We start from the raw sequence: 25,618 nt of genomic DNA, 5'->3' as shown, positions 1-25,618 counted from the left end.
TGAAGACCTTACTGCATCTGTCACATCTGTACGGCTTCTCTCCAGTGTGGACGCTTTGATGAAGCTGAAGACTTGAGGCCTGACTGAAGTGCTTCCCACACTCCCCACACTTACATGGTTTCTCTCCTGTGTGGACCCTCTGATGCATGTCGAGGTTCAGGCTCCGCTTGAAGCCCTTCCCACACTCCTCACATTTGTATGGCTTTTCTCCAGTGTGGACTTTTTGATGGGCTTGAAGGTGTGAACTCCGACCAAAGCTCTTCCCACACTCTTCACAGTTGAATGGTTTTTCTCTGCTGTGGACTCTCTCATGGGCCAGAAGATTTGAGGCCTGCCTGAAGACTTTCCCACACTCCTCACAATTATACGGTTTCTCTCCGGTGTGGATTCTGCAATGAATTTTAAGATCTGCTCTACGACTGAATCCCTTCCCACACTCTTCACATTTGTATGGTTTCTCACCGGTATGGATCAGCTGGTGGATCTGAAGTCGTGAACTCTGATTGAAGCCCTGCCCACACTCCTCACACTTGTAAGGTTTCTCTACACTGTGGGCCTTCTGATGGATTTGAAGATATGAACTCTGACTGAAGCCCTTCCCACATACCTCACATTTATAGGGCTTCTCCCCTGGGTGGACAACCAGATGAACTTGATAATGGGAGTTCCTCCTGAAGCTCTTCCCACACTCATTACATTTGTATGGTTTCTCTCCTGTATGGACTCTTTGATGTGCCTGAAGGTTTGAACTCAGAGTAAAGCCTTTACCACACACATTACATATGTATGATTTCTCTCCAGTGTGGACTCCCTGATGGGCCTCAAGACTTGAAGGCCGACTAAAGCCTTTCCCACATTCCTCACATTTGTAGGGTTTTTCTCCTGTGTGGACCCTCTGACGAATGTATAGATTTGAGGTACAAATGAAGCCCTTCCCACACTCCTCACATTTGTACGGTTTCTCTCCCGTATGGACTCTCTGATGGGACTGAAGGTGTGAATTCCGACTGAAGCTCTTATCACATGTGTCACATTTGAATGGTTTCTCCCCAGTGTGGACTCTCTGATGGTCCTGAAGGTGAGAGGCCTGACTGAAGGCCCTCCCACACTCCTCACAATTATAAGGTTTCTCTCCCGTGTGGACTTTACAATGAATAGTAAGTGCTGACCTACGACTGAAGCCTTTCCCACATTCCCCACATTTGAATGGTTTCTCTACAGTGTGGACTTTCTGAGGAGTCTGCAGCTGTGAGCTCTGACTGAACTCCTTGCCACACTCATCACACTCACTGTGTTTTCCTCCCACGTGAACTCTCTGATGAATATGAAGAACCGAGCTGTAACGGAAGCCTCTTCCACACTCACTGCACATGAGACTTCTCTTTTGAGTGTAATTGCTGGTGAAGATCAAAGGTGGAGAGATCGGTGAAGGTTTCTTTACATTCATCACACTGGTAAGGTTTTTGTCCTGTGTGAATCATAGTATTCTGATCCAGTGTTGAAACCCTCGTGCTATCTTTTCTATAATCACTGTAGCCGTAAGATTTTTGACCCTTGTGTACTCCATGAGCATCAAGGTGATGTGAAATCCAACTGATGGTGTCAACATCCTCTTTACACTGACACAGTTTATTTTTCATGGAAATTTGCTGGTGTCTATTCTGATAATTCTGGGACTCAGCCAATGAAGTTTTCCTCCAAGAATCCTGGGCTCTCAAAGTTGCAAACCTTGGATTTCCAGTACTACTGGGATCACCTGCTTTATCATTTAATATACGGTTCTCATCTTCAGAAATTTGAATAGAGTCCTGCCCCAATCTGGCAGGGGGAATCACCTTGTTTGTGGAACTGACAACTATTTATCATGGAGTCTTGGCATCTGGTTAAGTCATTTGCAATCTGTTGCCAGATTTGCCAGCAGGAAAGCTCTTCACGTGATCCTCTGTCTTGAACGGCCCTCCACTCACTTTGATTGTTTTCTTCTATATGGACAGAGAATTCAGAGATGTGGACACGTGAAAGCTTTGTTCAAAGATTCAAGATTTTACACTTAAGACACAGTATGAGACTTTAATGAACCTCAGGATGGTTCAGCTGATCTTTCGCACGACAAATGAAGTTCTCTGGTTTATATACTAACAGAAACCAAGAGATGGTCTGTTAAACTCCCAAATACTTAGCATTAATGAAACCCATTTAAAACCAAATGACTACTCTGACATACTATTTAAATCATCTTTCAAAAATTACATGTCATTCCTACCATAACACAGTATCAATAAAGACAAGCATTTTGCTGTGCTCACAGCTTTAACAGTGCCTAGCAGTTAGTCAGGGCTCAAGAAATGCATGCACAGGTGAACTCAGTTTGATTTCTAGGATTCTCTACAATTCTGAATCCCAGGTTAAGTTTGAACCAAGTCAGAGAAGCGAAACAGCTTTTACACGTCAGGTATCAGATACAGGAAAAGGACTGGAAAGTACAGTTTTGCTTAAGTTGAAAGGCTGCACCCGAGGCGGCAGCACACCAAGGGGGTTAGTGCTGAGGAGGATATGAAAGGTGCTAAAAACCGGGACTTCCCCGGTGGCACAGTGGTTAATGATCTGCCTGCCAGTGCAGGGGACACAGGTTCGAGCCCCGGTCCGGAAAGATCCCACATGCCGCAGAGCAACTGAGCCCGTGAGCCACAACTACTGAGCCCACGTGCCACAACTACTGAAGCCCGCGTTCCTAGAGACCGTGCTCTGAAACAAGAGAAGCCACTGCAATGAGAAGCCTGCGCACCACGACGAAGAGCTGCTCCCACTCACCACAACTAGAGAAAAGCCCATATGCAGCAACGAAGACCCAATGCAACCAAAAATTAATTAATTTTAAAAAAGGGTCTAAGAATCAGTGGGGTTAAAAAAAAGCATGAAGACCTATGCACTGGATCCTTCTGAGGCATTTGTGCTGCCTAATATGTTCCTCCACTCCCCCTGCCAAGCAGGAGTCAAAATGTAGAGGCTAGGGAAGAATGCTGTCTCTTTAAAAACAGCATGGAAAATTTTTGGACACAGATACATTGGTCTTTAACAAGAATGAGTTCCAAAGTGAAGAATGGGGTTTATGAGTGAGCTGGGAATAACTTCCATAGCCTGTGATAAGTGTTGAAAAGAAACAGACTAGAAACTATTAAAGAATGATCAAAGCACCCAAGGTGACATTATCTAAAATGCCTTCTACAAGATACATACAAATGCACACACACACACACAAAATGTTTGTAGAGCTAACAAAGATCGATTTCTTATTAGTGAGGTGGGCTTTGGAGGAGGCAAATGGGACGCAGCGGGGCAAATCTTTTAAGGGAAAGGCTAACTCACCAGCTGCCTGTTTTCTGAGACCTGTTCTCCCCTGGTATAAGGGATAAGGAAACAGAAATTTCTTTCCTTCTATGGGAGGGTTACCTAAGAAGTAGACATAAGAATCCTCATTCAAAACAGTATTTCCTCCCCAAATGAATTTGCTCTGCTACTAAGAGCTCAAGGAAAGTCACAGGGAAAGCATTTTACTCAGTTTGGTTATAATTACAGGTTCTATACATATTTTTTGTGCAAGTTGATGAGGGCCAACTTGTACAGAAAGGCAAACACACACATACACACATCATGGGCACCTGAGAAGTTAGAATTAGGCTAGGAATTCATTTGAAGACAAAAAAACATTTAGCAATATCCCTTATTCACTCGGATTTGTTCACCGCCTACTAGCTATTTTCATGGAAGGCTAATTTCTCTATCCATTAACTCATTCGTTTATTCAAGAAATATTTAAGAGTTCCTGTCATGTACCAAGACTATGCTAAGCACTGAGGCTAGTGAGCAATAAACATATAACAGACCAAATTCCTCCTGCACTCCTGGATTACCCTCCAGTGGAAGAAAGAGAGGCGAGAAACAGGTGAACAAAATGTACATGAGTGAAACGCTTAGAGACAAAACAAGGCAGGGCAGAGAGAGTAAGAAAGAGAGGACTGTATTTCCCATAGGGTGGTCAGAGGACAGCCACCTCCTCATCTTTAAGGTGACTGACTGAAAGAAGTAGAGGCCTAAAAGATTACAGGTGAAAGAGCATTCCAGGCAGAGAGAAGGACAAGGAAAAGGCTCTGTGGCAGAAGCATCCTTTGCAGGTCTGGAAAAGATAGGGTAAGAGGGAGGAGAGGTGGTGTATTCAGGGAGGTGGTGGAGAACGAACAGCAGCCCACAGAAGGCTCTAGAAGCCACTTTAAGTGGTTTTTATTCTAAGTAAAAGAAGCCACAAGAGAATTTTGAAACAAGAACATAACCTGACTTAAAGTTACAAAAGATCACTTTGCCACCTAAAGAACAAACTGTGGGAGGAGAAGGGTGGCAACAGGTGACCAGTACAAAGACTATGCAATAATCCTGGAAAGAGATTTCCAACTGGGACCAGGTGATGGACAGCACAGGGCTGGTGAGAAGCAAAACAGACAGACAGCTAACCACAGGAACTCACGACTGCTTGGTTCTCACCTAAATTTCTATCTGCGTTGCTGAATTCATCAACCAAAGCCTCTCTTCTCTTTCTATATGTTTTGTATCTCGTTTGAAGAATGAGAACATGCAAAGTCACAAGTTAACATGAACGGGCTAGAGCGAAAGTTTACTAGAAATTTGAGTTCCAACTGCATATTCAAGGTATTGAAAGCTGTGTTTTTCAAACTTTGTATCACGACCCACTGAAGAAACAGCATTTATTTCACAACCTAGATACACAGGTAGAAAAGTATACATTACTAAAACGAAGCTTGAATGACCTATATCTAACCAATGTCTCTTTTCATGAAATCTGTTCCCACTGGCTCTCACACCACTCATGCCATCGCCCAGAGTTTCTGCTGCAATGTGTTGTACTCTTCCTAAGAAACTCTGATATTTTCTATACTTTTTTATTTCATTAAAAAATCACACGTAGGGCTCAATAAATTGGCTTTATGATCCACTAATGGCAGGGAGGGAAATCTGAAAAAGAATACACAAGGTACAGCAAGATACTGTCGATTTACAGTTCTTTTACAGAATAATTGAAAAGGACCTGAAACACACTGTTTGGAAAGACCAGAGGCATCCTCTCGTGTCCCACAGGAATTGCAAAAGTCTGGTCCCCAAACTCAGGGAACCACCTCAAGAGGCCCAAAGCCTTGAAACACCAAGGTCACAAAGACACTCGCAGAGAAAGGCTGTCCTCACCCACTGAGACCAGGTTCCGGAAGTTTTCCACCATCACATCCTGGTACAGCTTCCTCTGGGCCGAGTCCAGCAGCCCCAGCTCCTCCTCTGTGAAGGCCACGGCCACGTCCTTGAAGGTCACCGCCTCCTACGACAAACACCACCACCTCAATCTTATACCCAGTGGCCAGTGGAAGAGGGGCAGCCCCGAGGAGACGAGGAGGATGGGAAGTTGCTCCGGCTCCTGTGAGGTGTGCAGACTTCCCAGCACCCCCTCCTTCCATCCTGCCAATGCCACACACTGACTTTCCTCAGCCTCACCGGACGTGCAGCTATGAAAGAGAAAGCTTTGTGTATTTACCTGGGGCTCTCAGACAACTCATAAGTAAACTCCCTAGAATTCTAACCCCTGGATCCTGAACTAAAAAGCTTTCACTGTTTAATTATTATTGCCAAGTGCCCCAGAAACAGTTACCAATGCAGTCCTGGCAGTATTTGATGGCACCTGCTTTCTCATTGAGGTGGGAACCAGCTGAGAAGGAGTGTTATCTGTGGAAACTAACCAAAAGGCCATGCCAGGTCTCTGAATGAAAACTCTCTCTTTCCCCGTTTCTGTCTTTCGCTTGAATGCAATACTCTGACTCCAGACCCTTGGTTTTCTGGGTGAGTCTGAGTTGGTTCCTCCTTTTTTCACAACCCCTATTCTTTATATTTAAAACAAAGATGAAACCAAGCACCTCTTTATACAATTGTTCTGAGCTGTCTATGCAGTGACAAGTGCTTTAAGTACCACTGGACTTTTTAAACTAAGGTCATGTATTACTCTGATTAGAAAAAAATAGAAGATGGAAAAAGAAACAAACCAGTAAATAAAATACACAAAGGGTCTGACTCAAGCATGGGGAAGACTGAATCTAACTCTGGTCGTGAGAAAACTTCTAACCATACATTATTTTTTCTGCGTGAAGCAGCAGTTTGATCCTGCTGTGCTCTGCCGTATTTGGATATTCTACCAAAAAACATCCAAGGCACCACATGGAAAACATACCTCTTAAATTCTGAATACCTAAACCTACTATGTTAAGGGCAAAAAGGGGCAATATTCTTCAGAACAGATATTTTGAGAACAAGGTTAAATCAGGAACACTGTCACTGTAGTGCTCCGAAAACAGGAGAAGTCTTTCAACTCAATGTCTGTGAATAAAGAATAGTTTAAAAAATAGGTGCAGGGCTTCCCTGGTGGCGCAGTGGTCGAGAGTCCGCCTGCCGATGCAGGGGACACGGGTTCGTGCCCCGGTCCGGGAAGATCCCACATGCCGCAGAGCAGCTGGGCCCGTGAGCCGTGGCCGCTGAGCCTGCGCGTCCGGAGCCTGTGCCCCGCAACGGGAGAGGCCACAACAGTGAGAGGCCCGCATACCGGGGAAAAAAAAAAAAAAAAGGTGCCTAAGTTTGCAGGAACATGATAAAGCAATTAAAAGTGAATGTTAGCTAGTATTAAATGAAAAAAACAATTTAAAACTGTATCTATGTTATAAATACAAATACGCATCCATGAATACATATGATGAAGAGATTACAGAAATATAAAAGCAGCTAATTTGTAAGCAGGTAAGCAGTAGACTGGAAGATGTCCTTCATTTCCCTTAATTTTTCTTTTACTTGTAAAATAAAAAAATGATGAAATAAAACAAAAATTAAAACCGAAACCAATTAAATTTAACAGGAATTTTAAAAAAAGCACACATGGCACACTCAGGTCCTCATATGCTTAGACTCTCCTTGAAAGAGAAAACCCATATGGAACTATACCCAATATTTCGTAATAACCTATAAGGGAAAAGAATCTGAAAATATATGTATATATATGTATAACTGAATCACTTTGCTGTACACCTGAAATTAATACATTGTAAATCAACTATACTCCAATCAAAAAAAAAAAAAAAGAAAAAGAAAAAAAAAGAGGAAAACCTGTGTCCAACCTGAGTACAAAAATGGCGTTTTTAACAGCAAGAAAGGCAAGCTCTACTCACCTGGAATGTGCTCATTTTCTCTCTCCTTCTGGGGCAGTGCAGAGTCCTAGCAAGACAGACAGGGAAAGAAGAAGTCAAACTGGAAACTGGTTTAAAGAAAAAGAAGTCACTAACCCACGTGGTGCTCATTGTGAATTACCAAGGCTCCCAGTCCTCGGGGTGGCTACAGCTGATTATGCTTGATGAGCAGAGCCCCACGCAGATACCAGATGCCCCCGTGAACCCCCTCAGTGGCTGTGTGAGGAATGACCTGCCCATTCATACACAGTGGCCCCCTCACAGTGTGCCTGCAGCTTCCACAGGGGTCATTCTTATTCTGGGTATGGTGTAAACAGAGACCATGTAAGTCAGAGTAGGTTTTGGAGTCAATAGGCATGGGCTCTGATCAGGCTACGCCATTCACTAGCAGTGTCACCCTGGGCAAATTATGCACATCCCTTCGCCTCAGTTCTGTCCTCTGCCAGTAGGGGAGAACACGGGCATCCACCTCGTGAGATCGTCATAAGGTAGGAAGCTCTGAGAACACCACTGTCAGGGTTTCTTATTTCTTAGCAACTGCGGTAAAGCAGATGATATTTTAGTTAGAAATTATCCTTAGAGATGTGATTTCTACCAACAGAAGACTGTCAGACATGTGGAGGTCATACGTTGTTGCCCTGTTATGTGAGAGTCTTTAGACTTCTGAAAATCTCTGCTTGTCTTCCTAAAGATTTTGTGACTGCAACAATAATATTTAAATTGACATGGACAACTTTTTACAAAAGGTATAAAAATACGTTAAGTTTCTTTTTAGACAGGAAGTACCCTTTTGACAATTATGCACAGAGGTAAAGAGAACTAATAAAAGCCAGGATTCTGCAACAACAATAAAAAATAGTTTGACAGTCCATACCTAATTCAAATGAAAAAAGACAGGAATCTGAATTGTAATTATATCATCATAAATATAGGAAAGTTTAAGAAATAAATGGGAGACTTCCCTGGTGGTGCAGTGGATAAGACTCCACATTCCCAATGCAGGGGGCCCGGGTTCGATCTAGTACAAAAGATGGCAATGATTCCACTCCCCAAAGCTTGGGAGAGAGACATCTTCACAACTTCTAACGACCTCCATTTTGACTCTACACTTGCTAGCTGTCTTCTGCTCAACTCAGGATTCTGAAAGGGGCCCTGACAGTTGACAATAATTAGTGGGGGAATAAAATCATTGGACTAAGTAGGGCTTTGGTGAATCCAGCTCAGTTTTATCTGTGACATCCAGCAGGGTCAATTTCCTCGGCCTCAGTTTCCAGAAAAGACCCTCTCTTGAGCTTCTCGAATTTTCACGTGCATGTGAATTACTGCGGGATCTTGTTGGAATGCAGCCTCCTGGGCCCCCTACGCAGAAATTATAAATCAGAAGGTCTCGAATGGGGCTCAAGGCTGGGCATTTCTATCCAAGTGATGCCAGTGCCGCTGGTTTGTGGACCACAATTTGAGTAGCACTGCAGTGTAACATCAGTCCCACAAAAAACAGCCTCCACTACACAGAAACATACACAAAGAGTAACCAGACAAAAAGGCACTAAAACATTAACAACTGCTATCTTTACATCCTAAAGTTATAGATAATTAAAATTTTTCTTTATGTATATATCTGCATTTTTCCATAATGATTATGCTGCTTCTATGATATACATATTATTTGAAATAAAATAAATGACCCAGTTGAGAAAACTATCTTAAAAACTCATAAAATAGCCTAAACCTTGCTCTCAAGGTCCCCACAATTAAGTCCCAACCTACTTTCATGATATGATTCTAGCCAGTACCCTATGCTCAAAGAGAATATACCAAAGGGATTAGCAAACTCAGCTGCTGGACTCAAACTGCCTGGGTCCCAACCCCAGCTCTGCCTCCTACCATCGGGGTGAGGATGGGCCCACAGGGTTGTGTTCCCTGCCCCCAGCTCCTCAGCCTTAAAGTAGAGAAAACAGCAGTACCAATTCACAGAGCCACTGCCTGATGGAAATGTGGTCATGTGCATAAAGCTTTTAGAATGGAAATTAGTGACCAAGGCTCAGTTATCATCGTTACCCATGTCCCATACGTTCTACAATTTATAGGAATATCTTAAGTAGAAGAATGCCAAGTCCTACTCACGTGGGGCTCTGTTGCCTCTTCCTCCGTGCAGTGCTTTTTGAGAAGCCAGGGCTGGGGAAGGAAAGGAGACTGTGAAATACCAGGGCTGTTGTTTCCATCCCCACTAATTCATACCGCACCCCCTTCCGCCCCCGTACCAGCTAGAAGTCCTCTCCTTCCAAAACAGGCCAGGAGTCCAGGACAATTCAGCTTCCTGGGCTCACAGAATCCCGCTGCGAAATGGGTGCCTCCCGAATTAGCGTAGTATTAATACCAACAACGTATCAGGCAGTTGTAGACCTTTTACTTGTGCTATCTCGTTTCTTCTCACAACACTATGTTAACAAGGCATTCCTTTCTCCCCCCTTTTACCGAACAGCAACGGAGGCACAGAGGAGTTAAGCAACTCACCCAGTGTGACGCCGTATGAAGCGGTAGGGCTAGCTCATAGGTGGGGGACGGGGTCAGGTTAGGGGTGAAGAAAACCGGGGAGACCCTCAAACCCCAGGAGGCACGACCTGAGCCCACCCCATCCCGGGTACGTTACCAAACGCAAAGAAGCTCCGCCCGCGGGACGTACATCACCACTCCAGGCCCTCAAACCTCCGCTTTTAGCCGCCCCTCCTCTTTCTCCCCAAATGAAAGGTCTGCAAACGTTGGCCCCAGGCGCATGTCGGGGAAGCTTGAATGGGTCGTGAAGAGCGGACCTGAAACACCGCCATCACGCAAAACATGGCTGCTACGTGTCCTCCTGGGGCGGAAGTGCCTGCGACTAACCCGGAACTCCTGGACCACATTTCCCAGAATTCCGCGGGTAAACCTTTACAGCGAGGCGTTACTGTAGCTGCAGTATATGGGACTACACGAGTTTACGAGCTCTGGACTACATGTCCCAGAATGCAAGGGTGGGTGCGGGGGTGTCTACCGGCACCAGCTCTGGACTACATGTTTTCACTCTGGTTTTCACTTTCCGGAATCCCTGAGAAGGTCTCGGGCAGTCTTGCCGTTCTACTGTGTAGGCTTCAGAAGAGTGTAGATTCTGTTCATTGAAAGGCGTACAAACTCAGTAGAATTTTGGACGTCTTCAAGAGGCTAAGCGACATAAAAGCATTACCAGCCACGAAGGCTTCCTGGTAAACCCCAAAGAGTTTCACCATTGGAATAAGGGGAGAAGGAAACTGGGCTTTCTTTGGCAGGGACTGAAGCCAAACGCCAAAACACCTCATTCCCTGAGATTGTGTAAAGGTGAACGTGTTTTGTTAGCATCTTACAACCCGTGCAGAAGCAAGGGAAAATCCTTTCTAGAGACAGACATCAACATCCTAGGTCTCAAGTTATTTCTGTAATTATAAAATCTGTGACATTGCTATTTGACCAAGTGAACTTTAAGGGGAAGGAAAAAGCATTACTTGACATACGGAGGGACACTTCACAGTCATAAAAGTTTCCAATTATCAGAAACTAATAACTTCAGCTGATACTTTATAAAGCAAAAATTGACAGAACCATGAAGAGAAACATTCAAATTCATAATTGGATCTGGAGATTTGAACACATACATAGAGGGAAATGTTGAGCCTTAAAAGCATATATTAAAGTAGAAAGGGGGGCTTCCCTGGTGGCGCAGTGGTTGAGAGTCCGCCTGCCGATGCAGGGGACACGGGTTCGTGCCCTGGTCCGGGAAGATCCCACATGCCGCAGAGCGGCTGGGCCCGTGAGCCATGGCCGCTGAGCCTGCGCGTCCGGAGCCTGTGCTCCGCAACGGGAGAGGCCACAACAGTGAGAGGCCCGCGTACAGCAAGGAAAACAAAAACAAAACAAAACAAAAAAAAACAAAGTAGAAAGGAAGTTGAAAATTGATTCAGAAAACATCCATTTCAGGAAGTTAATAAATGAATAATAAAACTGAAGAAGGCAGATGGAAAAATATAAGATCAGATTAATGAAATACAAAATAAAGTAGATCCCACACACACCCACAAAACAGAAATTAAAGAAAAAAACAAAACAAACAAAAAAAGATCATCCATAGTATAAACAAAGATTTTTTCAAAAATTTGTTCCAAATTCTTTCAGGAAAATATCCTCCAAGAACTATTCCTGACTTAAGCCAACATAGCACACAGGATTTCTTTCCACTACAAGTAAAGTGAAATCTTGGATATAGCATGATGAAATACGGTAACATGATTAAGTTTTATTTATTCACCTCCTGTTCCCTGTGGCACCCTCCACTCCCTTCTCTACCCCGTAAGCTACCATTCTAATTTGTTTGATGTGTTTTCTTTTGGGTGTGTTCTTGTGCACAATGTGCACTTGTGTATATTTTCGATTCATATAAATAATATTGTGTCATAAAATTCATTCTGGTGTTTATTTCCTTCATTCAGGAGTATATTTTTAAGATTCACCCATCCGGGCTTCCCTGGTGGCACAGTGGTTGAGAGTCTGCCTGCCGATGCAGGGGACGCGGGTTCATGCCCCAGTCTGGGAAAATCCCACATGCCGTGGAGCGGCTGGGCCCGTGAGCCATGGCTGCTGAGCCTGCACGTCCGGAGCCTGTGCTCCGCAGCGGGAGAGGCCACAACAGTGAGAGGCCCACGTACCGCAGAAAAACAAACAAACAAAAAAAAACATTCACCCATCTATCTAATTTGTTTCATAGAGTTCCATTTTCTGCACCCACATTTTACCTGTACTCTTCCAACTGCCATGCCAATGACAATAAAGTAAACATCTTCTTACATTTGTTTATAGACGTATCTGAGAATTTCTTTGGAATACATACCCGAGTGAAATTATTTCATAGCAAATGTGTATACTTTAATAATATAGCCAGATTGACTTCCTGAAGGGCTACACCAGTCCAGATTACCAAAGAGTTGCACGTCAGGTTTTTGTGCAACCACTTACCTTCATTTGGACGACTCATCACCGTTTTGCTAGTGTATTAAGTGTATAGTAGTATCTTGTTTTAGTTAAATTTCTCTGATTTCTAATAAGTTTGATCTTTTATTCAAATGCTTGGTAGCTTCATCTATAAATGTCTACTTAAAACTTTTGCCCCATTTTCTAATGTGGATGCTATCTTTTTCTTCCTCATTTCTATTACATATTCTGATTATTAATACCTTTTCAGTTTTACCAATTACAAGTATCCTTTCCTAATTGGGCACGTGTTTCTAAAATTTTTCTATTGTGTTCTTCATGGAATAGAAATCTTTAATTATAAGATAATAAACCAATAATTTCTTAATATCTGTGCTTCTGAAACTCCTCAGGTGAAAAAATATATTTCTACCTTTTAAAAATTAACTTTCTAGACTTATCTTTCACATGTAGGTCCTTTAAATATTTTGGAGTCTATTTATGTACATTTTATTACATGGGATCCACTTTTATTTTTCTCCAAGAGAAATTCTTAAAAATAGTGATATTCATGGCTTGAAGATTCAATATTACAAAGATATCAGTAATCCTCAAAATGATCTATAGGCTCAGTCAAACCCCAATAAAAACACCAGCATTTTTTCCCCTTGGAAATTGATGAGATGTTTACAAATATTATGTGGGAAAGCAAAGAGCTACAAGAAGAGCTGGGGGCTTCCCTGGTGGCGCAGTGGTTGAGAATCTGCCTGCTAATGCAGGGGACACGGGTTTGAGCCCTGGTCTGGGAAGATCCCACATGCCACGGAGCAACTAGGCCCGTGAGCCACGTAGTGAGCCTGCGCGTCTGGAGCCTGTGCTCCCCAACAAGAGGCCGTGATAGTGAGGCCCACGCACCACGATGAAGAGTGGCCCCCACTTGCCACAACTAAAGAAAGCCCTCGCACAGAAACGAAGACCCAACACAGCAAAAATAAATACATAAACTCCTACCCCCAACATCTAAAAAAACATAAAAATAAAAAATAAAAGAAGAGCTGGGACAATCTGAAAGAAGAATGAAAAGAAAGATATTAGTCACATTAAATCTTACTATAAATCTACAATATAAGATAGTCTGGTGTTCGCTCAAGGATAGACAAGATAATAGACATCAAAATCCATGTTGAAACAGACATTATAACAACGTGTAAAAAGAAAACACTGCAGGGAGTTCCCTGGTGGTCTAGTGGTAAGGATTTGGCGCTTTCACTGTGGTGACCCTGGTTCAATCCCTGGTCAGGGAACTGAGATCCTGCAAGCCACGCAGCACGGCCAAAAGAAAAAAGAAAGAAAAGAAAACACTGCAGCAGAGAGGGGAAAGAACTCTTGTTAATACAGTTGATCCTTGAACTAGGGTTCAAGGGGGTTAGGGGTGCCAACCCTCTGCTAAGCTGAAAATCCAAGTATAACTTATAGCCAGTCCTCTGTACGTACATGGTTTCTCCATAATCGGCAATTCTGCATCTGAGGATTGAACCAACCTTGGATCGTGAAGTAGTGCAGTATTTACTATTAAAAAAAATCCTCATATAAGTGCACTTGTGTAGTTTAAACCCATGTTGTCCAAGGGTCAACTATTGGTTCTCAGTCAGCTGGATATCCATATGGGAAAAATATTAATCATTACTGCATAGGATATAAAAATATAAATTGCAGAAGATCTGCAGACTTAAATTTGAAAAGTAAACAATGATGCTTTAGGAAAGGAACGTAAGATAACAGCCTTTTTGCCTTGGAGTAGGAAGAATTTCTTAAGACCAAAAAAGTCACCAACTGTGAAAGAAAAAATTGAAAAATTGGACTATTTTAAAGTTAAGAAACACTGTAAACCCAAACGCAGCACTCTTGGGCCAAAAGTGAGAGATATTTTAAAAACATCTATGGAATAAAAGACTCAGATGCATCCCTCATGCCCATGCATTCTTCAAGGGTCAACTGTATCTACCAAAGTTGAACATATACCCTAGAACCCTTTGGCTCCACCCATAGAAATATCCCTCAAACAAGTGCACAAGGCACATTCTAGATTGCTCACATCACCACTAACTGTGATAGCCAAGAATGGGGAAGTACCCAATACCCACCAATAATGGGATTAATAAATAGATTTTGATATGTTTACACACTGCAATAATATCCACCAATGAAAATGAATCAAAGGTATCCACTCCCAACAATATGGATAAATGTCATGGATATACTGTGGAGCAAATGAAGCCAACACAAAATAGCACCTGTTACACGACTCCATTTATATCAAGTACAAAATAGGCTAAGTGAATCTACACCATTACAAATTAGTGGCTACCACATGGAAAGGAAGGTTACTAGAAAGAGCCAAAAAGGGATGCTTCTAGGGCTTGGGGTTTGTCCTGGTCCTCCAAGAACTAGATGGCAAAGTGCTGAGAAAGACTTTAATGAACAAATCTTTCATTAGGGAAAACATCGGAGAGGAAATGGCAGGGAGCTCTGGAAGGCTGGCGGAGCTATCAGCTCATAGTGCAAGTCTGACCCTGAGTGAAGATTTGGAAGAAAGATTTGGTAGATCATCCGAGACTGCCTTGTCATCCACGTAAACTCCTTCAAGGCTGTCAGAGTCCTTGAAAAAAGGTCACTGGACAGAGGAATCCTGGTCTCCAAGAAATGGCCTGCCTTAGGATCCCTGCTGTGCTGACTAGGAGCAATCAGGGGCAAGGCCGGCCTCCAGGCAAACCTGGTGATGGGTTTAAGAGCAGCAGCTGGGACCTTTGGCCAGTTATGCTCCCTGTGGTCATAACTGTGAAACAGGAGACTCTCAACGTGGATGCTTCCTTGCGATAAGATCTGGTTCTTTATTTCTGTCAGTAATAGTACTGAAGCAACGTTGCGTCCTTCTCAGTATAGCATACCCCAGAGATCTAAAACGTTCGTTTGTTCTGTTATTGATCATGTTCATCTCTTGGCTAAGGTAGTGTTCACCAAATTTATACCTACTGTATTTCTTGTTGTGATTAATACTTTGTGGAGAGATACTTTGGGTTTTGTAGCATCCTGCTCCTTGTAAACTTTCAACCAGTAGTTTTATAATTCATGGATTACTCTTGCCAGAACCTATCATTACTATGATGGTTGTAAATAAGGATTTTTACATTACATCATTCCTTCTATATATTTATGGTTTGGCATTCTATTATGAGAGCCCTTCCTTCCCTCCCTTCCTCTTTTTTTATTCATATTCTGTATGATAATTGTTTATTTTATGGCCAAATTGCTCAGATTTACCCAGTGTGAGTCTCTTCAAGCTGGATCTTTTTACACATCCCGCCACTCTTTCCTACTTTCTGGCACAGTAAATTTTCTCCAGGATCATTCTACACTTTCCTTGCTCCAGCCCTGAAATAGAAACGTGGATATACATGCTTATATACATCACATACACATGTGTGTGTTTGTATATCCTCACACTTCCATATCTACTTCTGTAAATACCTAGCATGTGCACTCACTCCCTCTCTCTCTCTACAGATGGGTGGACGGATGGATGGATGGATAGACAGATCTGTATAAATAACTTATGGTCAGACTTCCATATCCGTGGTTCCTCTGTATCTGCAATTCTGCAACCATGGGTTCAACCAACCACAGATCATGTAGTACTGTAGTAATTACTATTAAAAAAAACCCTGCATATAAGTGGACCTGCCCAGTTCAAAACCATATTGTTCAAGGGTCAACTGTAACTTGCTAAATAAAGCCCTTTAACCAACTATATTAAAAATACCACCATTGGTCTGCGTATGGAACGCCATCCAAACCTGCTTTGTCCTTACTGGTTCCACATCCAGAGGGTCCTCTGCTATTATGCTCAGTTCTCTCCCCTTGTGCATCTTTTCAACAAGAGCAACTTTTTTTTTTTAAACCTCCACAATGTAGGTATATCCAATTTTGTTTCTAGCTCCAGGATTTTCCCTCTCCCTATTATGGATCTGTAGTTAAAGCACAGCATAAATAATAAAGCTTCAATTGTTGAAACTCATGAATTTTTCTGTGTATGCAAAATAATCTGAGAACTGTTTTGTTTTTGAAATTGGCTTCCAGAGTTCATACCATAATTTTGATCTTATATGCCTTAAGACAATATAGAACAATCATATAAGGTCTTAACATGCTATTGCAGAGACTGCGCTCAACCTAGGTCCACAGAATGCTCTGATGTCATCATTGAGGTCACAGAATCCTGCTGTGCGCCTGGCAACCTTGTAAACATAACAGCCCTGGTGAGCACTAGGCAGTACTGCTGGTTCACTAAGTGGTACAAGTTTTTCAGCCATTTAGGAGACTTGACTATTTTTATTTGTATTGAATCATTTCAACGGATTGCCCAAGAGCCAACAAGGGCCAACCTGTAGGGAAGAGGAGGAGTTGGACATCTCTTGAGGCATCTTCTAAGGGAGACTTCTAGTTGGTACCATGAAACGGCGACAAAAGAGGAAACATCTGGAAAATGAAGAGTCCCAGGAAACTGCCGAGAACGGAGGAGGTATGTGGGGGGCAACATGCTGGGGCACATGGGTTTCTGCCAAACTAAACCTTCTCTAGGATGGGGGGGACTGAGAACGTGTCACCTGTGAAGCAGGGAGCGAGAGACCTTGTCTCACTGACGCTGCCGTATCCATCCGGAGGGTCCCTGTGGTGTGAGACGGCACAGAACGGCCAGATGCCCCCTGGGAGATGGGAGGTCAGCTCCGCTGGTCTGAGGACTCTCCCCTGGGGCAGCCGGGCCTGGAGCTCTGTCGGACTCATAGCAGGCTGCATCCTGCTTGCACAGACCTAGAGGTGCAGCTTTTCTCAGTCCCCGATTTCTCTCTTATTCTCTTGGATCTTTCCCTGGGGTCATGAGGTGGGGGATGTGAAGGATGCAAGGATGCTGAGAGAGACCCATGAGTTGCTTGGCCTCTTTTACCAAAGTGGAAAGAGAAGCCCCATGAGTTGAAGGCCCTGTTGAAAAATATCTTGACAAGTGGAATGCACTTTGAAAGAAGATTGTTTGTCTAGGGATGGTGTCATATTGAAAGCAAGGAGGTTTTATTCCTTCAACAGGAAGAATTTCCCAAAGGAGATCAAGGGAAGGGAAGGGTTTTCCAGAGACTGAGACCGCGTGAGCAGGGGTGAGAAATGGCCTCAGGGTCCTGCGGGGAGCTCTGAGAGCCACGGGCCACGGGGTGCCTGCGTGCATTAAATGTAGGCGAGTAGCTTGCCCTGGGAGAGGGGTGGTCACCCCAGAGCTCCAGCTAGAGGCCTCTGCCCCAGATTAGAGCCCAGTAGCTCCTACCAGGCCCAGGGCCCTGGAGACTGTAGGATGGGCCCTGGGAATGGAGCTCTAGACAGCAGGCAGATTTCCAGGCAGTGGCTGGGACAGGCTGGGGAAGGCAATGACTGCCCCTGACCATTCAGAATATTTTGCTCTGTGTTCCTGTGTGTTCGTGTGTGTGTGGGGGGGGGGGTAGTGCAGAGAAGAGCGAGATGAATGGGGTTAGAGTGCTTACCAGATATAAAGTCTGCGTGGTAAAGTTCTTGTCACCCTGCCTGGACCTGGCTGACACTCGGTGTACGTAAGAGTGTATACAGAATTCTTGTTAGGGGTGTTTCATGAGACAGTAACTCATACACCCATGTACACTCTGATACAGCAAAAATATCACACACCCCACATATAACTTCCTTAGTAAACCACACACAGCACATGGAGGTATATACATGCATCCCTTCTCTACTACGTTCTCATACAACCCACCTGTATCACAATCGTCTCCTCCAACACCAAACGCTGGAGATGAGATATGTATATAGACACACACACTATATATATAGGACACACACACACACACACTATATATATATGTATCTCCTCAACTCTTGCACAAACACAGCTAACTTCAGCCATCTCTAAATACCTCTATAAGAACCAGTCACGTGTCATACACACCACACTTATAACACATTCTTGAGTAATGCCAGACCCGCTTTGTACAAACCACAGTAAACCACAGTCTCAGTAACCCAGGTCAGGATTGCCAGAGAAAATATGGGCTATCCAGTTCAATTTGAATTCCAGATAAACAACAAGTAATTTTTCAGTATCAGTATGTCCCACATATTGTATGGGCCATACTTACACTAAAACTAAGTCAGGCCAAACACTGCATGGGAATACTTACACTAAAAAAGTATTCTGGGTTTATCTGAAACTGAAATTTAACTGGGTGCCTTGTATTCTTGTTCGCTAAGTCTGGCAACCCTTATATACTTACCACCAGCTGATGTATTATATATTTATTGTAGTTTTGTTTAGTGTGTGTCTTCCCCTACTAGAATGTGCAGCGTTACCAAAGACTACAACAATGGAAGAGTGCCGGATACACAGGAGTAGCTGCTTACTGAATCTTGGTGACTGAATGAATGAACACGCACCATAAATACAAGCCACACCATGTAATGAGGAAAAGTTACATGTCCCAGAATTCCTGACTTGTGAACAGAAACCATGCACACAAAGGCCACACACACAGATAGACACATCTGCACTGTGCTCCCCATGCCAACCCCACACTTACCACAGACTTAACTGATACACATCACTCACTCTTCCCACACACTCACAGTCACCACCGAGGCCTACATTACCAACTAGACAGTGAGAGAATAAGTATGGATTGGAATTAAATCCTGGAGTATCCACTGGGAACCACACTCTCAACTGTGTGTATTCACTGCACCTGACACGTGTCACACACTCAGTAAATATTTGTGGACAGAGGACTGATGAACCCACCCTGAGCCTTTCATTCCTCCCTCAGGAATCTCGAAGTCACAAGAGGATCCCCCTCGGCTTGGATCCACTGTGGTGGCCCAAGGCTGCAGCCCAGGGCCAGGGGAGGTCTCCTCTGCCCCTAAACACTTCTCCTGTGCTTCTTCTCCGCGCAAGCTCATGTACGCCGGTAAGGGCGCGGGGCTCCTCAGGTGAGGGGGTGCTTGGCTGTGAGGCAGGAGGCACACAGATCCCAGGGAGGCTGAGAGGAAACCCAAGGTCATCAGAGGTGATGAGGGCTCTGTGGAGGAGCCTGGGCGGGATGGCTGAGCTGTTACGAGGGCGTGTATCCCAGCTGAGTCAGGGGTGGGGGGCGGGTGTGAATCCTGCTACTACCATGGTGGGGAAGTCAAGGAGCAGTGGCCGGAAAGGTCTGGACTTGAGGTGGAGGGAAGAGGGACCAGATTAAGCATCTTCAGAGAAAAATGTAGGGTTTCTCTTTGCCTTTGCTTCCAGAGAAGGACAGAGTTCTGCATCATACACCTCCAGCCTGAGAGCAGCGCCATCCAGCTCAGGTCCACACAGCTCACACACACATGCGCCCTCCAGGCACAGCCCTTCTCCGTGCACACATGAACCCCAAGCACGTGCTCCACAGTACTCTCCTCCTGCACCACAGCCCCATTCCACAAGGAATGCACCACCGATATTCCCAAACTCACACTCCTCGTCATACACGCATCCATACGCTTCCCTCACATACCACAGTCCTCACCACTGTACTCCACACCCGTGTATACAGACACCGCTCCAGTATCCCCCAACACGCAGATGAAAAGCCCACAGATGACACCAGATACACCACTGCCTCCTACGGCCAACAGACACCAAGCTCACGACATAGCTACGTCATGCAAATGTCCCTCTCTCGTCTACCACACCTGCTCCCTCAGCTTCCGGCATGGCCCATGCATGTTATTATGTTTTAAAATTCCTTTTTCAGGAATCCGGAGATCACATCGAGACACTGCCCAGCCTACCGCACCCCTAGCCCAGGTTCAGGAAAAAGGGGAGACCGCTCCCCCATCACACTGTGTCTCCTCCTCACCCTCTTCACCCTGTAAGAACGATCTGCACCCAGACAAAGAGGAAAGGGGCATGAAAATATACTACATGCAGGTACAAGTGAACAAGGGTGTCGCTGTCTCCTGGAAGACAAAGAAACCCTTGGAGTTGCCTGAAAAGCAGCTGAGGATAGAAGAAGTGACCCTTCCTGAGGATGCGTGCACAGTAGCCACTGAGCCCTCTTCTGATGTGTCCACCGAAAACCTCCTGTCTGACAGTGAGCCCACTGGGGAGGACAAAGAGTATGAGGAAAGGGCAGCGCCAGGCAGCCCATCAGGGTCACCTGCCGTCGAGGAGAGACCCAGGGCCAAGACACCGGAGTGGATGGTGACCATGGAGACCGGCTTCAGGTGCATGGCCTGCTGCCGGGTCTTCCCCACCTTGGAGATCCTCCAGCAGCACGTGAAGTTTGGCGTCCTGGAGGGCTTCAGCTGCCGTGTGTTTCATCTCACCATGGCCCAGCTGATGGGCAATGTGGAATCCGAGATCACCCCGAGGAGGAGGACGAAGAGGACGAGGAGGACGAGGAGGACGAGGAGGACGAGGAGGACGAGGAAGAGAAGGTAGAAGGCCCCAGCCCGAAGAGACCCCGCAGGCAGACTCTTTTCTCTCTTTTGAGTTCCACACAGCAACTGAGATTCATGGGACAGAAGATCCTGGAGACGGTGTGGCCTTGGAAGAGGTAAGGCTTGAGGCTGGCAGTCTTCTGAGCCTATGTCACGAGGGCCCAGAGGAGTCCAAGGGAAGGGGCCGCACACATGTGCTGGTTGACCTAATGGCTCTGCAGTTGCATCAAATGGGACACACCCAGCACTAACAAAGGCATTGAGCTCTGTTGACGTAAACAAGAAGGTGGAGCCTTTTCCTAGGAGTTTTCTCAGGGTCTGCACGACGGACCTCAACTCTTAGAGGACGTACTGCCAGCAGCGCCTTCTCGGCAGAGAGAGCCAGGAGTGGTCTCCAGAGAGGACAGGGGCCCTGGCAGGACCAGACCGTTGAGGTCTGAGAGCCTTGGGCCTGAGCCGAGATCTCACCCGGACCACTGGACCTAGCCTTCTGTGACAAAGGGGAATATGAAAGAGAGTCACGTGGAAATGAGGTCCCCCGAGATATGGAAATGTTCCAGAACCTTCGTTGCGTGGTAGTTGATCTGGAGCCAAGCTCACTGTGGTGTGTGTGGCTCTGAGCATTAAGGCAACGCTGGAGGGTAACCCTGACCAGCAGAGCTTGGAGTGCTTCTTGTCTCTTCCTGTTCTACCTCAGTTGTTTTATCCCTTCCAGGGAGAAGAAAGCACCCTCGGGAGAGTTGGTAGTAAACCAGGGTATATCCTCCCTCAAGGGGACCCGGCCTGCCCTTCATTCAAGATGCTCTGGAAATGGGAACTGACTCATGTTATCCAATTGGCTGAGGGAGCACAACTCCCATGTTGATTCCGGTCAGACATGTTCATCAGACCTAGAGCTTTTCTCCTGATTCAAATCAAGTAGGGTATTAGTAGAGTTCCCATTTATTTCAGCCCTAGAGATAGCACATGAGCAAATAAAAAATCTTTGTGTATCAAAGCATTCTAATGAGCCCTTTCATTTTGCTGTTCATTGTGAAAAACACGCTCACTTTATCTCTGCCAATGAAGTGTTTCCACTTGACCAATGATGCCCCACGATCCCATTAGCCTCACTGAATTTAGGGAGCCCATTATGATGACATCATTTCCCTCTCATTCTTGGCCTGCAGAGAAGAGCAGCTACAGAGCATTCCAAGACTGCTAACGCTCCCCTCACCAATACGTTTCTTAAACCTCTGGCAAAGGAAGTGTCCTCTGAGCCCTCCCAGGGCACATAGGGGGTTTGGGTGAGCAGATCTTATATGATAAATCCACTCCAGTGGTCTGGCATTCCTATGCCTTTGTAAACCTTCTACAGTGGTGGTTCTCAGCTGGGGACACTTTTGGTCCCCCCTCCCAGGAAATATGTGGCAGTGTCTTGAGACTTTTATTTTATTTTTTTTTTGTGGTACGCGGGCCTCTCACTGTTGTGGCCTCTCCCGTTGTGGAGCACAAGCTCCAGACGCACAGGCTCAGTGGCCGTGGCTCACGGGCCTAGCCGCTCCACGGCATGTGGGATCTTCCCGGGCCCTGGCACGAACCCATGTCCCCTGCATCGGCAGGCGGACTCTCAACCACTGCGCCACCAGGGAAGCCCCTTGAGACTTTTTTCTTTAAGGAGCTGTGTTATGAATGAGCCCCACGTGGCTGGTGCACACGGATGTATCAAGGCACTTTTTTTTTTTTTTTTTTTTGGTACGCGGGCCTCTCACTGTTGTGGCCTCTCCCGTTGCGGAGCACAGGCTCCGGACGCGCAGGCTCAGCGGCCATGGCTCACGGGCCCAGCTGCCCCGCGGCATGTGGGGTCTTCCCGGACCGGGGCACAAACCCGTGTCCCCTGCATCGGCAGGCGGACTCTCAATCACTGCGCCACCAGGGAAGCCCTCAAGGCACTTTTTATTGTTACAACTAGGGTGGCAGGGAAGAGTATGTGCCACTGGCCCATCTTACATTGCACAGGACAGCTCCCAACAACAAAGAGCTATCCAGTTCAAAATGTCAGTCATGCCAACGTCAAGAAATTTTGCTACAACATACTTAGAAAGTCCTGGCATTTTGACTTTAGCCTACGCTAACTTTGGGTACAGGTTTCAGTCATTTGAGCAAACTGCTGAAGGCATTCCCAGGTAGCCAAGCTAACACGCTGAGTCTGGAATGGGTGTTGAATGCACTCGTATCAACAAATCCAGCCTAACCCAATATTACATTACTCCCACCTGCTTCAATACCTACAAACTCCACACACATTATTTCTCAGGTTTCTATTGATATAAGTTATAAAATTCCGTATTTTAGCAGATAGTGTCTCCTCATGGTCATCCTTTATACCCGGTGGGTACCCACCCCTTCCCTGCTCCCGTCCCCATTTCAAGGACTCTAGTCTGATTACTAGGTCTGGAAAAACGAGAGGTAGTGGAGGCAAGTCTTGAGGATCCACAGACCCCTGCAAGGAAACTACCTCAGAGTAGAGGCAGACTTCCTTCTAATAGCACAGCAGGCTCAACTAAGAGGTCACAGGTCAGAGGTCACAGGCCTCAGCTTTGTTGGAATCTGCCCATATATTTCCACCTCAAATTTCCAGGATTCTACTCCTTCCCACTGATGCCCTATGACATAAGAGAATCTACAAGGTTGTGAATCAATGTGTTGTCATTCAGCCACTGACTGAATTTGACTTTGGATCCCCTTAAAAAAATAAATAAATAAAAAGGAAGGAAAGAAAGATAGAAATGCTGATTATAACAAGTCCCCCAAAGTGTTGCTATGTAGCCAAGCTCAAAGCTAAGACAGAAAATCCCCAACGGTAAAAACAGATTTCGAGCTCAAGCTATCAACTGGGACTTGAAACTGAAGGCCCTACAAAGGCCAATGGAACTGGATACAAAGCTAAAGATTTAGTCTTTAGCATAGATGGGAGTCAAGGTTAGAGGAAGCCACGCACTGGGAGTGAGTTGTGAACTACTCAACACTAAGAGCAGCTCTTTCATTGAATGTGAAGAAAGAAACAGGTAGTCCCTAGTTGCTACCACTGTCTTTGAACCAAACTAAAGAACAAGGTCAACCAGAAGGGCAGATATGAGAATCAAAAAGGAAACCTCTCTGGAATCCTCACTGAACCAAGTCTAAGTTCTGCTCTACTTGTGGTCTTTCACTTACAGAGACAAACCTTTTGGGCTTACCACAGGGATCAACAGACTTTTTCTCTGAAGGGCCAGAAAGTAAATATTTTAGGTTTTGTGGGCCATCAGTGCTCGTCACAACCACTGAACACTGTCAGCACAATGGGAAACACTCAAAGATGGTAAATAAATGGATGGGCCAATAAAGAGCTTTTAGGTTCCAATAAAGCTTTAAAGGCAATGAGCCAGGTTGGGCTCACAGGAGGTAGTTTTCCAGCCCTTGACTTAACTCACTAAACTACAAATTACCTTGAGAGTTGGTGGTTTGATATCTACCAAACCAAACCAAACAAGAAAGCCCTAGGATTTCTGACATCTAATGCAATGCAATTTGAGGTAGCATGGACTTTACATACACATGTGAAGGTGTGGTCTAGGAAACCAATCTTGGAAACCTGCCTCTCACATTAAATACATCTTTTGCTGAGTAAAGCCCTTTAACCAAGTAAGTGTTAAACATCAGTGAAATGACCAAGAAGTAGGAAATGGTATGCAAACCTCCTCCTTAACAACTTGTTCCCATCATTCTAGGTTTCTTCCCTATGCACATTTTTCCTTAGGGAATCGTTGATAAATTTTACCTCTAAAACTTACCTATTTCCACTCTCTATCTTCAGGATTTGCCCAATCACTGTTACTTTGTAAACAATTTAAAAAAGTTTTTTGGGGGGTAAATTCCTTTTTTCCCACAGCTAATGGTTCTCTGTGTCATAGTGTCTGGAACGACCCAGCTACTTCTCCAGTCAGACCAAGCACTTGAAAGGACAAGCCGGTACCCCGAGCTATCCATCCATTCACCCAGTAAGGAAGCCTGATGAGGAGAACTAGGATGTGTACATTTCTACTGTTGGAATTAAAACAGAATATTCTGGGCTGCATGGATTTATCCTAAACTTCAAATGCATTAATTATAAATAGACCGTTACACTGACTAATATTCTGTCTCTTTGAATAACCATATACATTTTTTCTTTTTTATAACTGATTTCTAGAGGTCTATTCCTTAATTTTGGCCATATATATGTATACCTCATGATGATAGGATTTCTTACTGTGAGGGATTAATATGTTCTTAGTAATTTTTAATATTATATTTTACATTATTTTACTACCTATGTTACTATAAAAATAACAGTATTTTACTGGAAAATTGATGCTCAATGAAAAATTTAAAATATGGAAGTTAAATGTGGAAAAAATCCCTGAAAATCTTGCCACTGTTTACATAAGGGTGAATATCCCTTTACAGATGATAGGATGCATTAACACACACACATACATGTTTGATTAAGGTATGTGATGTACCTACCTAAAATACATTAAACTGTTACATGCTTCTGTCATTAAGTTTAAGCCATCATTTTAACAGACCTGTCATTACATAAGTATCTTAAAATATAAAGACATTCCTATTGAATATTTCACTTTTGCAAAATTTAGTAACATTGACATGCTACTCACCTTTTCTACTTGAATTTCCTAATTATAAGGTCCTATTCTGTGATTTCTATATCAAAGGGACGCACGTTCTATGTTTTGATATGTACTCAGCAACTTCACTTTGAAAATCAATTTTTCAATCCACCGCTAGGAAAAAGTGTGCAAGTC

General features: G+C 44.5%; 1 protein-coding gene and 1 pseudogene across 2 annotated transcripts in view; one reads left to right on the top strand and one right to left on the bottom strand.

The window, feature by feature from the left end:
• Nucleotides 1-5,722: 5,722 nt before the first annotated feature.
• The window catches only part of LOC308611620 (uncharacterized protein), a gene marked incomplete at its 5' end in the record, with an annotated part of 72,166 nt that continues 52,270 nt past the window's right edge, over nucleotides 5,723-25,618 (bottom strand). The window contains 2 exons of the mRNA XM_081260335.1: nucleotides 5,723-8,642; nucleotides 9,408-9,458. Coding sequence (XP_081116461.1) covers nucleotides 8,470-8,642; nucleotides 9,408-9,458 — 224 coding nt within the window. The 3' untranslated portion in view covers nucleotides 5,723-8,469. The remainder of the gene's footprint in view (nucleotides 8,643-9,407; nucleotides 9,459-25,618) is intronic.
• Nucleotides 19,508-24,838, top strand: LOC308611617 (protein FAM170A-like; annotated as a pseudogene). Its single transcript has 2 exons — nucleotides 19,508-20,789; nucleotides 24,725-24,838. The product of its transcript is annotated as a protein FAM170A-like (transcript).

This window comes from Mesoplodon bidens (genome assembly GCF_964165515.1).
Source record: "Mesoplodon bidens genome assembly, contig: HAP1_SCAFFOLD_525, whole genome shotgun sequence".
NCBI classification, from domain to species: domain Eukaryota; kingdom Metazoa; phylum Chordata; class Mammalia; order Artiodactyla; family Ziphiidae; genus Mesoplodon; species Mesoplodon bidens.
This window is presented reverse-complemented; position numbering and strand designations above follow the sequence as displayed.